Here is a 13714-nt window from a genome sequence, read left to right as displayed (position 1 = left end):
CTAAGATCTGATTTCCTTATTTTTGAGGAATTTCATAGGCAATTTGAACCAGACAGTCAAATAATATTTTAAAATATTCTTTTTATGGGAGTCACTGCAATCCTGGAGCATGGCTGCAGCCAGTGTGAAGAGCGAAGCACACTGCCACATATTCATCCAAGAAAACCAAGTAGTGTGACCTTCCTGAGCACAAGGTGGATTCAGTCCATCAGGAATTCACAACCACAGACGTTTTATGAAAAGGCAGCTTGAAGATATCAGATATGAAGCATCAAAGTGTTGCTATAAAACCAAGCTAAGAAACTAAACCAGGACTTGGGTAGAACCCACCTAGTTGGGGAAAGGCGGAAGGAGAATGAGCTTCTCTGTCTCCACTAGCCAAAAAACCACTACAATAAAATTTTATTTCCCCTCCACTTCATAGGATCACCCACACAATTGGTGATCTGCTCAATTACATGACACTGGACAGTGACTCATTTTCTCCTGCAAGAGTTGAAATAGGAGGTAAATTAAAATAAAAAAAGACGAAACCCCACCTTGCTCAGACAGCACTACTTCCTTTTATTGCATATAATTACCTGATAGCCGAGGTTGCAAAGACTTGACCTTTAGAGCCCACACAAAGAACTATCATGGAAGCAACAACTACAATTAAATCTGGAAAATAAAAGCCAATTGAAGAAAATTAGTTAGCAGCATCTTGCAATACTTCTGCAAGACTACTAGAACCAAAGACAAATATTACTTTAACATTCTGAACAGTCACTCCTAATTGAAAGTTTTGTTTATATATCAAGAGATGTCTACTGTGGCATGTGAAGAAAATTTCATCATGTGATGGAATGGTTTTACTGGGGTGGGTCCAAGCTGGCCACAGTCTAAACAAATGAGGAGTTACCATCAAGCAGCCTGGAATCCTTATTAGCTATAACCCAGGAGGAATTTCAGCAGTTTCCATCTGTTCTCTCTTATCCAATTCTTATTTTATCTTCTGTGCTTAGACAGGATTTTAATTGACAGATTTGGAGGTTTATTTCATATATAAGAAAATTAACTTACTATCACTTTATCTGTCCAGGTCTAAAAGGGAGAGAAAAATGGAATTAGTGTATGAGTCTAATTTAGTTTAAGTCAGTCAGAACTGTACTCTGAATCTACATGCCTCAGGCCTAGTAAATTTTGGAAAGGAACTCTGTATTTTGGAGAATTAAATAGTTCTTGATCCATATCTGAGAAAGCGGAACTTTGTTTTGCTTTTCAGACTGAATTAATTTGGATGATGTTTCAGAACACTTAGTGTTCTAGGACTTGAGAGAAATGGATCATGGCCAGAGTGCAAAGATGCAGTCAAAGTCTTTTTGTAGCTGCAGTCACACCTGAAATACAGTTGCTATTTTTATACATATATATATATGGATGGATGCACAGAGGAGCTAAACCAAACTATTTTGTAATTGTAAAAATACTCAGGTACAAAATTTTGTAATGTACATTCAGCAAAACTGTAGATAGTTTATGAAAACCTGTGTTCTGTACTCAACAATAATGTTTCTGAGGAGTGGGAAAATCTACGTCACAGAACAAGAGTTACTATTCTTCCATAACAATACTCCTCTTCCAAAATCAGGTTTATTTAGTCCATTTATATTTCAAGTACTTAAGTACAGGGCAAGGGTCTTTACACAGTTCTCTCAATACTGGCTAACAAAATACAGATTGATTTTGGATTATGTTTCTTTTGGTGAAACTGTTAAATGAATGACAAGAATCCTAAAAAAACAGTGATTAGTGACATATATGGAATATTTGGATGTAATTTCCAAGAACTCTGAAGTCATTTTAGGAAGCCAGTTGAATCCCAAGGGAATTCAGGTGTCCAGCTCCAAATGCATCACTGAAAACCATATTTTAATTCGACTGAAACACAAAGCAACTACAGTGCCATCTATTGCACTCTACCACGCAGTACACAGCTCAATTAGAGTGCAAAATAAACTCATAATAAACTATTCAAATGGCTGCTGAGGGGAGAAAAAAAAAAGCTGTTCAGTGTCTTTAAAAAAATATAATTGTAGAACTTGTACAGTGTCTGGGATCCTCAGGTCACAGGAGACAGGACAGTCAAGACTTACTCCTGGCAAAGCTTATGATCACTTCTGAAAAAAAACCCAGGCTGCTCTTCTGGAAAAACAAACCAAGCTACATTTGTTCTCAAGTGACAGCGCCATGAATTCCTGAAAGGAAATTCAGATCTACATTCACGTTAATGACAAGAGCTCTCGCTCTAACTTGGCTTCAAGTGCTGCAGAAATCCAACTTCTAAAAACTTTTAGGACAAGTTTTACTTATCGTTTACATCAACTTTGCAAGCTTGCATACTCACCAATGATTGAAATAGGCTTCCTAGCAAAACGAAGCCTTCCCCATATTCCAACGTATTTACTGCGGCACCCTGCTGACCACAGCCGAACCACATACTCTGTTCCAAAGAATACCACTAATACAATTTCCTAAAAGAAACACACAGGGAACGAGGTTAATTCTCTACTCTGTGTATGTCTTTCATCTCTTTTCAGAATGTATTAGAATGTGATAAATAAAATGTAAAATTAGGACGGTGACAAATACATCAACTATACCAAAAATGAGCTGACCTAAAATAGAAAAACCTGTAAGAGTAGGGAAAGAAAATATTAGGAGCAAACTGAAATGCTCTGATTACATGCAGTTTGGCTTGTCTACATGTACTAAAACTGAAAACCATTCTGTGCAATTCATTTGGTCTAATTCAAACAAAAGGTTTCCTGACTGAGCCAAACAAAACAAGCCGAGTCTGTATTTAGAAGATGAGCATTTTGCTAGCTTAGTTCATTTTGGGAAGAGGTGTGCTTCACACACCATTTACCAGATCAGCTCAACTTCCCCCTTGTTTACACTTTTTCATTCTTCCTTTAAGCTCACATGGATTGAAAAAAGATTTCTAGTATCCATCATCAATATGACAGTCTCCAGGTGCACTGAAGACAAAGTGAGTTCTCCAGCACACCTTTCCCATCCTCTTGTCAGCGTTTAGGGACTTCAGCAGAAACAGAGATCTAGTCCTGCAACACTGCTGGTACCAAGCTACTTATGAACTACTCACCGATACTAAGCTGTGACTTTAGAAACGCCTCCAAGGTGACAGATGTCAAAGACACCTGATATTCTTGCTGATTGGACAGTTGGTACAGTTAGGTCCTATTTGGAACATCATCAATGTGCAGATAATCCTTGGGTTTTCTACAGACCAGATGAGCATGGCATAGCCAGCATAGTTTCTTTGAGTATCAGGGAGCTGCAATTCTTCCTTATTGGCAACTCAATTAATAAATGGTCACATTCTCCATCAGAGCCAACAACAAAATCTACTTATTGAAATGGTAAGAGTGGCTTGTCACTGAAAACACACAACACGTGGCATAAAGTAAGAGTACAGCTAAGTAATCAATCTCAAGATGTCACGGTTACACAGGTTAATGCAGATTAAGAGAACGAGCTCCCTATTTCAAAGTGTGATTTCACGTAAAGAGCAACTGCAGAGAACAACCTGTGCTGTTGAACATTTTATCCAGCCCTCTCACATGTCCACAGGGTTCACTGCTGTTTTGCATAACAAATTGGCAAATGGGACTCAACATAGTACCTACGATTATATTCTTAATTAACTGAAATAACCAGGACACAGCCCTAGTCTAGGCAAGATGAACAGGAGTCATATTATCACCTTCAAAAATGCATGGGACATGCATACTGAGCAAAATAATATGTCTGTATTCAGCAAAAATAGTGGGGAAAGGGTTAGGCTTCAGTTGACTTCACTGTAATATTTTTGCGGCTCTGAAACATCTTGATGGCATAAAAAACCTGTTCATCTCAGGGCACGAAAGTGTTGAAGTTCAACTCTGTGACACTTCTAGAAAAGCTGGTAGAACATGAGCCAGGACTCTTTCCCTTAATTTTGACATCTCATAACCTATGCTAGATGTCAGATGCAGTAGAACAGCTATCACAATTGTTTATAGTCACTTGTATTCAAGGCAGATTTTCAAGATAATATGGAACTATTTAGAGCATTGGTTGTAATAAACATAAAGCTCAGGCTCTTCAACCCAGCCATGAATCTCTTTTACAACTTCCTTTTGAAAGCACCCACCACAACTCTCCACCGTTTTTTTTTTTTTTATTGGACTATTTTAAAATATTTTCCAATAAAATAAAGATGTAATGAACATCATAAATTGAAAGAAATGGCATCTGCACCAGATGTTTTAAGGAAAGACGGTGTCTTATGACAGAAGCTTCAAATGCAATGAACCTCCCCCTTTGTCCAGTCTAATGTCATTTATGAGCCAATAGTGAATGGGAAAATTGTGAGCTCTGCTTGACATGAGGTGCTCTTGCTCAAAGAAAATAGAGCACCAGAGGCAATCTTTTCTGATCAGGTGATTGTATTCCTTTCACACACGGTCAATAAACTGCAGAGGACTAGTACGCCTCCCTTCATCACTACCACGGAGGAAATTCCCTTAACAAAAGACAATTCCAACCATACAGAGAGGAAAAACTATCCTTCATTCAAAACAGCTCATCTGAGGAAGGGATGCATGGTTTCACATCGTATGTGACAGCACAGATAATACTGTTCAGATACCCCCAAAAGCAATTACTAAAAGCAAAAGAAGAAGGAAAAAAAAATTACCTTGGTAAGCAAAGAAAAACCCAGAGAAGTTGTTAATGTTTTAGCACAATGGAACCACAAACAGCACTTGTGACCAGGCTTCGTGGCCCTGCCGGGATCACAGTTCCAGTTTTACAGCAGGAAGGTAGGAAGAGAAAGCCTGGATTGTGCTTTAAAGGAGCGAGTGTTCTCCACGCAGGAAATTTGCATGGGAGCTGCTGTGCGTATGTTTCCTAAAGCCCCTCCATGGTTCATTGGCTAACAGGCACACCGGCAAGTATGCAAATGGGGGCTGTCCCACAGACAATGCGACAGACACGCAGTCAATGGTTACTGTCACCCAGCTCTTTGCGTGACATGCAGACAAGCTCAGAGAACACTGATTGTCCTATAGACTCCGGCGACTGGAGGGAACGACCAGTCGGCTTACACCAAGACACATTTTTCACTCCTGACGTTTTGATAAAGGCTTATTGACCTAAATGAGACCCAAGTTATTCAGGGAACATCGGGGGTGAAAGTGCACAAGCTGTTCTTCATGGTCATACACAAAAACGCCAGGTATCCATTAGCAACTGGCAAATTCCCCCTCCCCTGCCCGTGGCTGTGTGACAGACAAAAGTGTTTTTAATATCTTGTGTTGCATAAATCTAATAAGCAGTCTCCTGGGGGGTGGGGGAGGCTGATGAATTTCTGTCTGTATACTCTTATATTAGTGGCCCGAAACTTGTAGACAATAAAAAAAAAAGTACATTAGAAAATTATGCTTTCCTGAGCTACTAAAACATTCCCTCTATTTTCCTGATTAACAGCTTAACATGAAATTTATGTGTTAAGAAGAAAATAACTGCCTGAAAAACACGAGTGAGCATGGGAATTAAAGCTCAGTGGTGGAGTTTTCTTGGTTAAAATTGCATACATACAAGAACTACACTGTGCAAGGACGCATTCAACCCAATGTAACTTAATAGCAGTCTCCTTTCTACAAGGTGAAAAGAGAAATACAACAGTGAGATTAAAAACTTTTATGGTATAAAGAGCCCTCTAAGATGGGACAGTCATGTACATTCATACTACGGCCATAAAGGGGCTGTCTTACTCAAGAGAAAATACCTGTTTTCCCTTTAATTATCGATTTCTAGCTGGTACCCTCACTTCTTCCATCCTTCCTGCTCAGCTCAGGTATATGCATAGTGCCATTTTCATGCCTTCTCAGCCACATAATCCCACCATAGCCAAAGTAACATATGGCATAACTTAATCACCTGGCTACAGTACAGCTCTCACCACCTGATGAAGGAACTTAGGCAGGATCAATAAAAACATAGTTGCCTGAAAAAATACCCATGCTATATTACAGTCCATACCTCCAGAGTTCCCAGGGTATTTTGCTAATAAATACATCTTGAAAAGCCCTTCTTTACTACTCAATCCCCACTGGATAGAAAGAGCTACAGCAGTCCTATGATGGGAGGCATCCAATATCTGCATTGTGAAATAAACTACAGTAGTAACTCCAAAATGAATGACAGGGTCCTGAAACTTAACTGAAGGAGATGTTTTTAAAGCAATTAGCTTAATAGCTTGGGGGGCAGGAGGGAACCAAAAAAACCTGACAAAAAGTGGATCATGACACCACAACAACAGCTATTTAGCAGATACAGAAATTGTCACTGGAGGCTGAGAAAACATCTCTATAGAGAGTATTTTGCCTAAGACTCTGCCTGTAGACCTCAAAACTGTAATTGGTCATGGAATCACAGACATTCAGGCAACCATTCGATGTGGGAGGGCTAGATGATGTCATCTGAAATCTGTTATGAACAAAAATGCCTTTAAGACTCTACATTTTTTCAAGGCACTCCATAAATGTAAGAAAGGTGAAACATGTTTTAGGAGGAAGAAGGCAAAGCATACCATTACGTTATTCTGATTGGCTATAGAAGACCCAAAACAGAAGACCACATACAGCTTATTTCATCTCCCACAGAGGTGTCTGCCCTAAGAGGAAGGAGAGATGACAGGCACAGGAAGACAAGAGGCACTGGTGAAGGGGAAAGCCTTAAGACACATAAACACAAACCTCTTGTACTGAAGAATTTCCTCCCATCTCAACATTTTACTGGGAATACAACTCCTACCCATGTCTGCCATATCACAAGCTTTATTACATTACCCTCTTCGGAGGGAGAAATCACATTATTCCCACAATTCCATCAAATCTGGATTCAAGGATGATAAAATTCCCATGGATTTCTTTAAACAATGAAATAATTTCTCACGTATCTTATATAGGGATTGCATGCCAACCACCATTACTTCAGTTGTAGGATTCCTGTGGCACTACTTCCACTGAAACCTATTTTTTAGCCAAGGCAATGGAATATTTCTGCTACAGAGCAGTAAATGGGAACAGTAACCTCCTCACAGTCTAAGGCAGCAGTAGTGGAGTGAGGACACAGCCATAAGCTTTCTTCAGAAGTCATGACAAGCAGGTCTCTGAAGGAGCCAAGAGAGAGGACAAGAGATCTGCTGATGCTAAAGTGGCAAATAGGACACTTGCCATCAGTCAAGGGCTGTGTAGCTGGATTGGGAAACAAACAGGCTAAGCATCTTCATGAGCAGGGATACAGCATCTCTCTACTCCTCAAAGGTCAGAACCAGCAGGAATATGTCTCATATAGAGCAATCACAGACTCACGGAACAGTTTGAATTGGCGATCACCTAGCTCCAACCCCCCTTTCCGCAAGATCTGATTACTCAAAGCCCCATCCAACCTGCCCTTGAACTTGCAGGGATGGGGAATCCACTTCTCTGGGCAAACTGTTCCAGTGCCTCACCACCCTCACAGTAAAGAATTTATTCCTAATATCTGATCTAAACTTGCCCCTTTCAGTTTGAAGCCATTCCCCCTGTCCTGTCCCCTTGTATAAAGGCCTCTCCAGCCTTCTTGTGGCCCCCTTTAGGTACTGGAAGGTGCTGTAAGGTCTTCCCAGAGCCTTCCCTTCTCCAGGCCGAACAATCCCGGCACTCAGTCTGTCTTTAGAGGAGAGGTGCTCCAGCCCTCTGATCGTCTTTGTGGCAATGAGTTGCATTTACACTGACAGAAGGGCAGCACACAAAACCTGAACACTACAAGGCTACACAGTAATTCAGAGAGAGCTGGAGTCCACTTCTCAGCACACTGTTCACCTGACACATCAGGGCTTGCAAAACGGTTCAGACAGCACTTCTGTATAGCCTGAGCAGGGTATGCAAATCAACAGCAGCAAAGGCAACTGTTGCTTCTAATCTCACCCACTTTGTATAGAGAGGCCCCTCTTTGTTCTATTGAAAAAGGCAGGATTTTTTCTGAAAGCTGTACTGTGCTTTCTAAGATACATAGAACAGCAAAATCAGATGGCCTAGGCAAGCACACAAAGACTCAATAAAGTAAAAATCCCAACTTGATGAAGTACAGATCAAAAATAAAAAGACAAATGGTTTCTCATATATATAAACACTTACTGAGCAACAGCAAGTCTCAAAAACGCTATTTAGGACTGGAGATTTTCTTCCCCCTACTTAACCTCCTCACTTCCAAAGAGCTTCTAAATTACATCTTTTCAGAGGGAAACAAATAATGCTATGGTTCTTTCTAAATGTTTAAAGCCAAAACCCTTGGTGTTCCTTTCTTTCAAAAGCCTGGTTTCGTTTGGTAAAAATTTTTATCTAGCAAATTTGGCACCAAATGATTAAACAGACTACAGAAAACAAAAACCGTGGTATCAGTGTTAGATTTCTACCTCCAGAGGCCCATAATTAATCCCAAGTTACTGGACATCACTAAAGCTCCCTTATTAATGTTTTTAATTAAGATGAAATAATGTTTCCATTAGTATTCATGTTCTGAAAAAAAAGGGATGCTTACTAGAGCTAGAACAGAGCTAGAACAGTTGATGGTGATGAAGCTTTTTTATTTTCCCTTAATCAGTGCTGAGAGCACAGAACAATAGCACTGCGACCATTAAAGAATACTGCAGGCCTGCAGTTTTGGGTTGAGATTTTTCCAAAGGCTCCAAGCAACTAAATCCTATTGAATTTCAATAGGAGTCAGCCACCTAACTCCCTTAGGTGCATTTAAAAAGCCTTTCGCTGATTTCCTTCACTCTCTTCTCACTAGAGGTTTCAGCCAAACCCAAACGCTGGCAGTTGAACTTTTTCCACCAGCCCCAAAAGGCCTCAGATGTCAGAGGTGTAACTTTGCACGTGAAGGCACGGTCTCGGAGCACAGCTGTCTTAGAACAACTTTCCACACTGTCACCCCTGCACAAGTCTCTTCCTAATGCAGTTGTCTTTAGCTTTTGAACTTGGCTGCTGATGATATCCACCAGGAATTTGCAGGCGTGAATGGAGCTGGGCTTGCACATTTAGTTTAGAGCACTCGTTTCAATGTGGAGCTCTCCCCCATCACAAAGTATGCTCAAGTAGTAGACTTCAAACCCAAAGTATTTGGCAAGAGAGGGGAAGTGTCAATATGCTAACCCTGATGCAAAAACGATTAAAAATCCCTACTCCTTTCTGTTTATTTCTTGAACCTCTTATTCAGGGCTTCATAAGAGTCTCTAGAAGGAATTCATTCAGGACCCTCTCTTTCAAAGTGAAAAATGCTCTGGCTTCTACCCAGTGCAGCACATGCTTAATTTTATATCTCACTGAATTCAAAGGAACTATTCACCTACACTTTAGATGAAGCACACATACACACAGTTCACAAATATGCAAACTCATTCATTACTACATACAATATGCTAATACGAGTAGAAGGAACTGCTACAGACTACTTTAAAAAAAAAAAAAAATCAGTGTAAGCCAAGCAAGTCTGTATTTCTGTGTTACAGAGAACTGTCATAACAACACTATTTACACAGTGGCTACTTTCCCTGATCTGAGCATTTTCATTCTGTCAAGTATCTTGTTGCATGCTTTTTATGAAACAACCTTTCTCACTCCTTTTTTAAAAAGCTACTTCATACCCACCATGCCCTGCACCAAGTAGCTCGTAAGTCTTGCCTTTGCTCCACAGCCAACATGGAATTTATTGAGGGACCTCAGGAAGAGACTGTATGCCTGTTGTTTTCCAGCTACAAATGACAGGGCAATAAAAGCCACTGTGTCTCCCAGCAAAGCATATCTCCTTTATACCCTTAAACTATCACTTTACAACACTACTACATTCTGAAAGAAAATAAATATTGCACACTCTTATCTGTAAGCAGAGCCACACAAAAGGAAGAATTTGGCCATGATCCACCTAGCTTAACCTGCAGTAGCTCCACTTTGTATAGTTAAAAGGGAATATAAGGGTAGATGGCATTTTTAAGATGTAATAGTTAAGTTCTGGTCACATGCTTTAAAATATGATAACAGCAACACTTGAAATCTGGTGGTTTCAGACATAATGTACTTTTTTTGTTGTTTGAGGCCATATTGTGATAGCATCCAGGAAGCATCAACACATTTTAAAACAAAAACTAGAAGGAGCATTGATAAAAAAATATTTTTGTTCCAGTGGTTTTGAAAACCCACTGCTTGCCACCCACACAAATGCTCCCAGACAAGAAGCACTGTGGATGGAAGTACAGCTGGATATGCACCGTGACATCGTGGGGCCCCCACATCTAGATCCCATGAGCTATTTATGGCCTATTCCAACAACTTGTTCCTGCAAAAGCAGATACAGAGTATGTGGAAGAGCAGCTCTTTCTGATGAAGTTCTAACTTCTTACCTGTCTGGTGTAGGCAAAACATCTCCCCCAGGCCCAGCCCTCCCTCTAAGAAGTGAGTTATGGAATGATCCTGTGTGCCTAGATAGTCTTGCTTCAGGATTTGCAACTCTAGCCTTCCTGCTCCTCTACGTGGTTTTCGGCTTTATGGGACTTTTTCCAGGATATGATGTAATTTCCACAAGTAAGAAGAGTGAGAGGTCACCAAAAGCAGGACATGATTTCTACATTGACTCATGATATCCTCTTTTCCTAGAAGCAGCATGTTTTCAAAATTCATCCTCCAAAAGTAGGATTTCTGGCCTGAGCAATGACCATGCTCTTCAATATGAGTTTAAAAAGAAATAAATTTCAAGTGACTAACATTGGTTTCAACTTCCTCCAGTTTAAAAAAAAAAGGAAAAAAAGGAAACTTTATTTTTGTCTGGACCGGCAGGACAAAGTTCCAGTATAAAGACATCAAATTCTGAAACAAAATCCTTTCGCACACCTGGGTGACCATCACGCAATTACCACTATCAGGCTCAGTACTGATAAGGGTTCAAGTGGCATATTTCTGTTTGACATTCCCCATAAACACAACCTGCTTTTGCCTCAACAGACTTGAGCTCTCTCCCAGGCCTGCTCCAGGGAATACACATCATGCTCTTCCACACAGCTGCAAAAACAGTCACACACTAAACCTGCAGTCCAGGCACTTAATACTCCTCACAGGAAAACACATGTGCTAGTTTAAGCTAATAAAAACCCTCTCAGATGCCATATGTACACAGCCCATTCAGTCAGCATTTTACAGTTGCCTCTAAAATTTGTGAAGGAGGAGAGGAGAGTTATTTGACATGCAAAATAAACGTAACTGAAGGCAACAAAGTCAGCATTTTCAGCTAAGTGGCAAATACATTTCACATACTGAAGGCAAGTAGCTTCCTCCTGGCGCCAATTTCCTGCGCCCGTTCCAACCGGCGAGCACTAAACAGTCGTGGCTATCATTCAGCGCATCAGGATTAGAGCATTCCAAAATGGGAACTTAATTTATACCAACCAAAGCACATGATCAACTCTGTGCAAACTCTCTCCAAAGCTTTGATAGTGTTCCAAAGAGACCAAACTAAACTCACATTTGCAAAATGAAGATATAAGCCAGATCTCTCTGAAGTTGCATACCCCATTAACCAAGCTACCGTTATGTGCAAAGACTTATATTTTTACATGAATTCATGTTTCTATCAGTTTGGGGTCCAACATAAATAAATGGTGCAGAGGCCGCTCTTTCCAGAATTCAAAGTTACTAAAGGAGAACTGCAGCTCTGTGAAACTCCACTCACTATCACCTTTCCTCTGCTCCCTTTACAAATAAAGGACAAGTGCACTATTCATTGCTGGAAGAAAAAAATTCTTTAAAAAGCCATGGCCTTCTCAGTAGCAGCTGGTCTGAGCTTCAAGACATCAAATACCTCAGGAAACTAATGGGCATTATATGGAATGAATTAAAAAAAAACCCAGAAACAAGACAAAACAAAAAAGAAATAACAAGCAAAACAAGCAAACCACCAAGCTGGTACTTGGCAGAATTCAGCAACACTGTACCCCAAAACTCTTTGGAAGAGGAGGGACCTTGTAAAAGCAATGCCTAGGACATGTCAAGCATAAACTCAAGACTCTGCACAATACCAAGCAACAGTCACCCAACCAGAAGAATCCCCTCTGCAGAGCAGTACTTGAAGAGTTAAAAACAATCGCAACCTAAAGTAATGGGCACAAGGAGCCTGGTTTAAGATAGACGAGCTTCTTCTGTGCTGGAACATTGGGCAAGGAAGGTCAGACTTTAAAATACACATTTACACTTTAAAATACATATTATTACAAGAACCAAAGCATTGGTTATGCACTATAAATGCATTAACGTATCAGAACATCCAGCTGGTAGGACTAGAGCAGAACTTCATATTACTGCACTCATTTTTCTAACTTGAGGCATATCTGTTCTTTATATGAACAACACTTCCAGGTGAATAATCGACGGATTTTTTTCTAGGCATAGCAGAATTTTCTAGGCCCTTCTCTTTGATCTGAGATTTACTGTTGCTTAAATTAGTAATTAAACTACATGTATCTTTGTAAATCCACATTTTCCAAAGAATTTTTCCCAGTAAGTGATGAAGGAAATGCCAGTCTTATTCCACAGTTAGATGAATTTTGCCAATAATTTTAAAAACTTTTCTTGCTTTGTGGTTTGGAATTTTTTTTAATGTCAAAAGATCATCCAATGTTTTAGCCTATGCCTTACATCTTCTCTGCAGTTTTCAATGCTTTCTCTTTTAAAAAATTGATTTTTGTATGCCCTGCTTAAGCCTCTTAAGATCCCATTAGATGTTAGATGTGATATCAACAAAAAACCTTAAATCTAATCTGCACACCAAAAGCCTTACTGGCAAATCGGAGAGCCAGGATTACCCACAGGAATCAAAAATGCTCATCCCACACAAAAAGATGTGTTCAGCAGCAATGGAACTAGCGAAAACTCACACTTGTAGCAGTTATCTTACAGAAGTGAAGCTAGAGCTATATTAAAGAAAGGTGACTCCTTGCTTTAAAAACACTCAACCTCAGTATTTACTAACCCACAATGCAAACCACCACTCTGTGGGACTGGTAACTGAAATATGTGACGTTCTTCACATCACACCATTACTGAGAGGTGATAATGTTTTTTCCACTGTAAAAAGTTCCTTTATAGCAGTATTTTCTCAGTATGAAAAATAAATAATTACCAAGCAAAGTTATTTTCTAAGACTAAGTGAGAAGAAGAAAAAAAGGGACAGTCCTGATGAACAACCACCAAACACTTGACACATGAATAGTGCACATAAAGCTAAAAAAGCTCTGCTAAAAACAACTTTAATGACAACCTCGTGTTTCCCCTTTCCCCAACACATAACACATTAACACTTAACTTTATCAATCATGAGTACTTGTTCAGGGTTTCATTCGTAACAATTACATTACACTAGAAATGCACATAAAGGACTGCCTCGTGCACAATGTGCATTTCCTCATCAGCTGGATGGCCAAAGGAAACCTACTAGATATGAAAGTGTGGTAAAGCTGAGTCCCATAACAGGGTATTTGAATACGTATAAGCTATTGCACTTAGCATAGCAAAGCTGATGACATGAGTGCATGTTTTTAGCAAGCCCATCAATAAAGCCTTCCTCATTAGAAATCTGC

General features: G+C 39.8%; 1 protein-coding gene across 5 annotated transcripts in view; it reads right to left on the bottom strand.

Annotated features, from left to right (window-relative positions):
• KCNQ1 (potassium voltage-gated channel subfamily Q member 1) overlaps window positions 1-13714 on the bottom strand; it is a 336822-nt gene that overhangs the window by 254429 nt on the left and 68679 nt on the right. For all 5 annotated transcript variants that reach the window (XM_032112787.1, XM_032112792.1, XM_032112790.1 and 2 more), the window contains exons 3-4: window positions 2387-2513; window positions 582-660 (exon numbers count right to left, since the gene is read on the bottom strand). In XM_032112787.1, coding sequence (XP_031968678.1) covers window positions 582-660; window positions 2387-2513 — 206 coding nt within the window. The remainder of the gene's footprint in view (window positions 1-581; window positions 661-2386; window positions 2514-13714) is intronic.

This window comes from Corvus moneduloides, chromosome 6 (genome assembly GCF_009650955.1).
Source record: "Corvus moneduloides isolate bCorMon1 chromosome 6, bCorMon1.pri, whole genome shotgun sequence".
NCBI lineage: Eukaryota > Metazoa > Chordata > Aves > Passeriformes > Corvidae > Corvus > Corvus moneduloides.
This window is presented reverse-complemented; position numbering and strand designations above follow the sequence as displayed.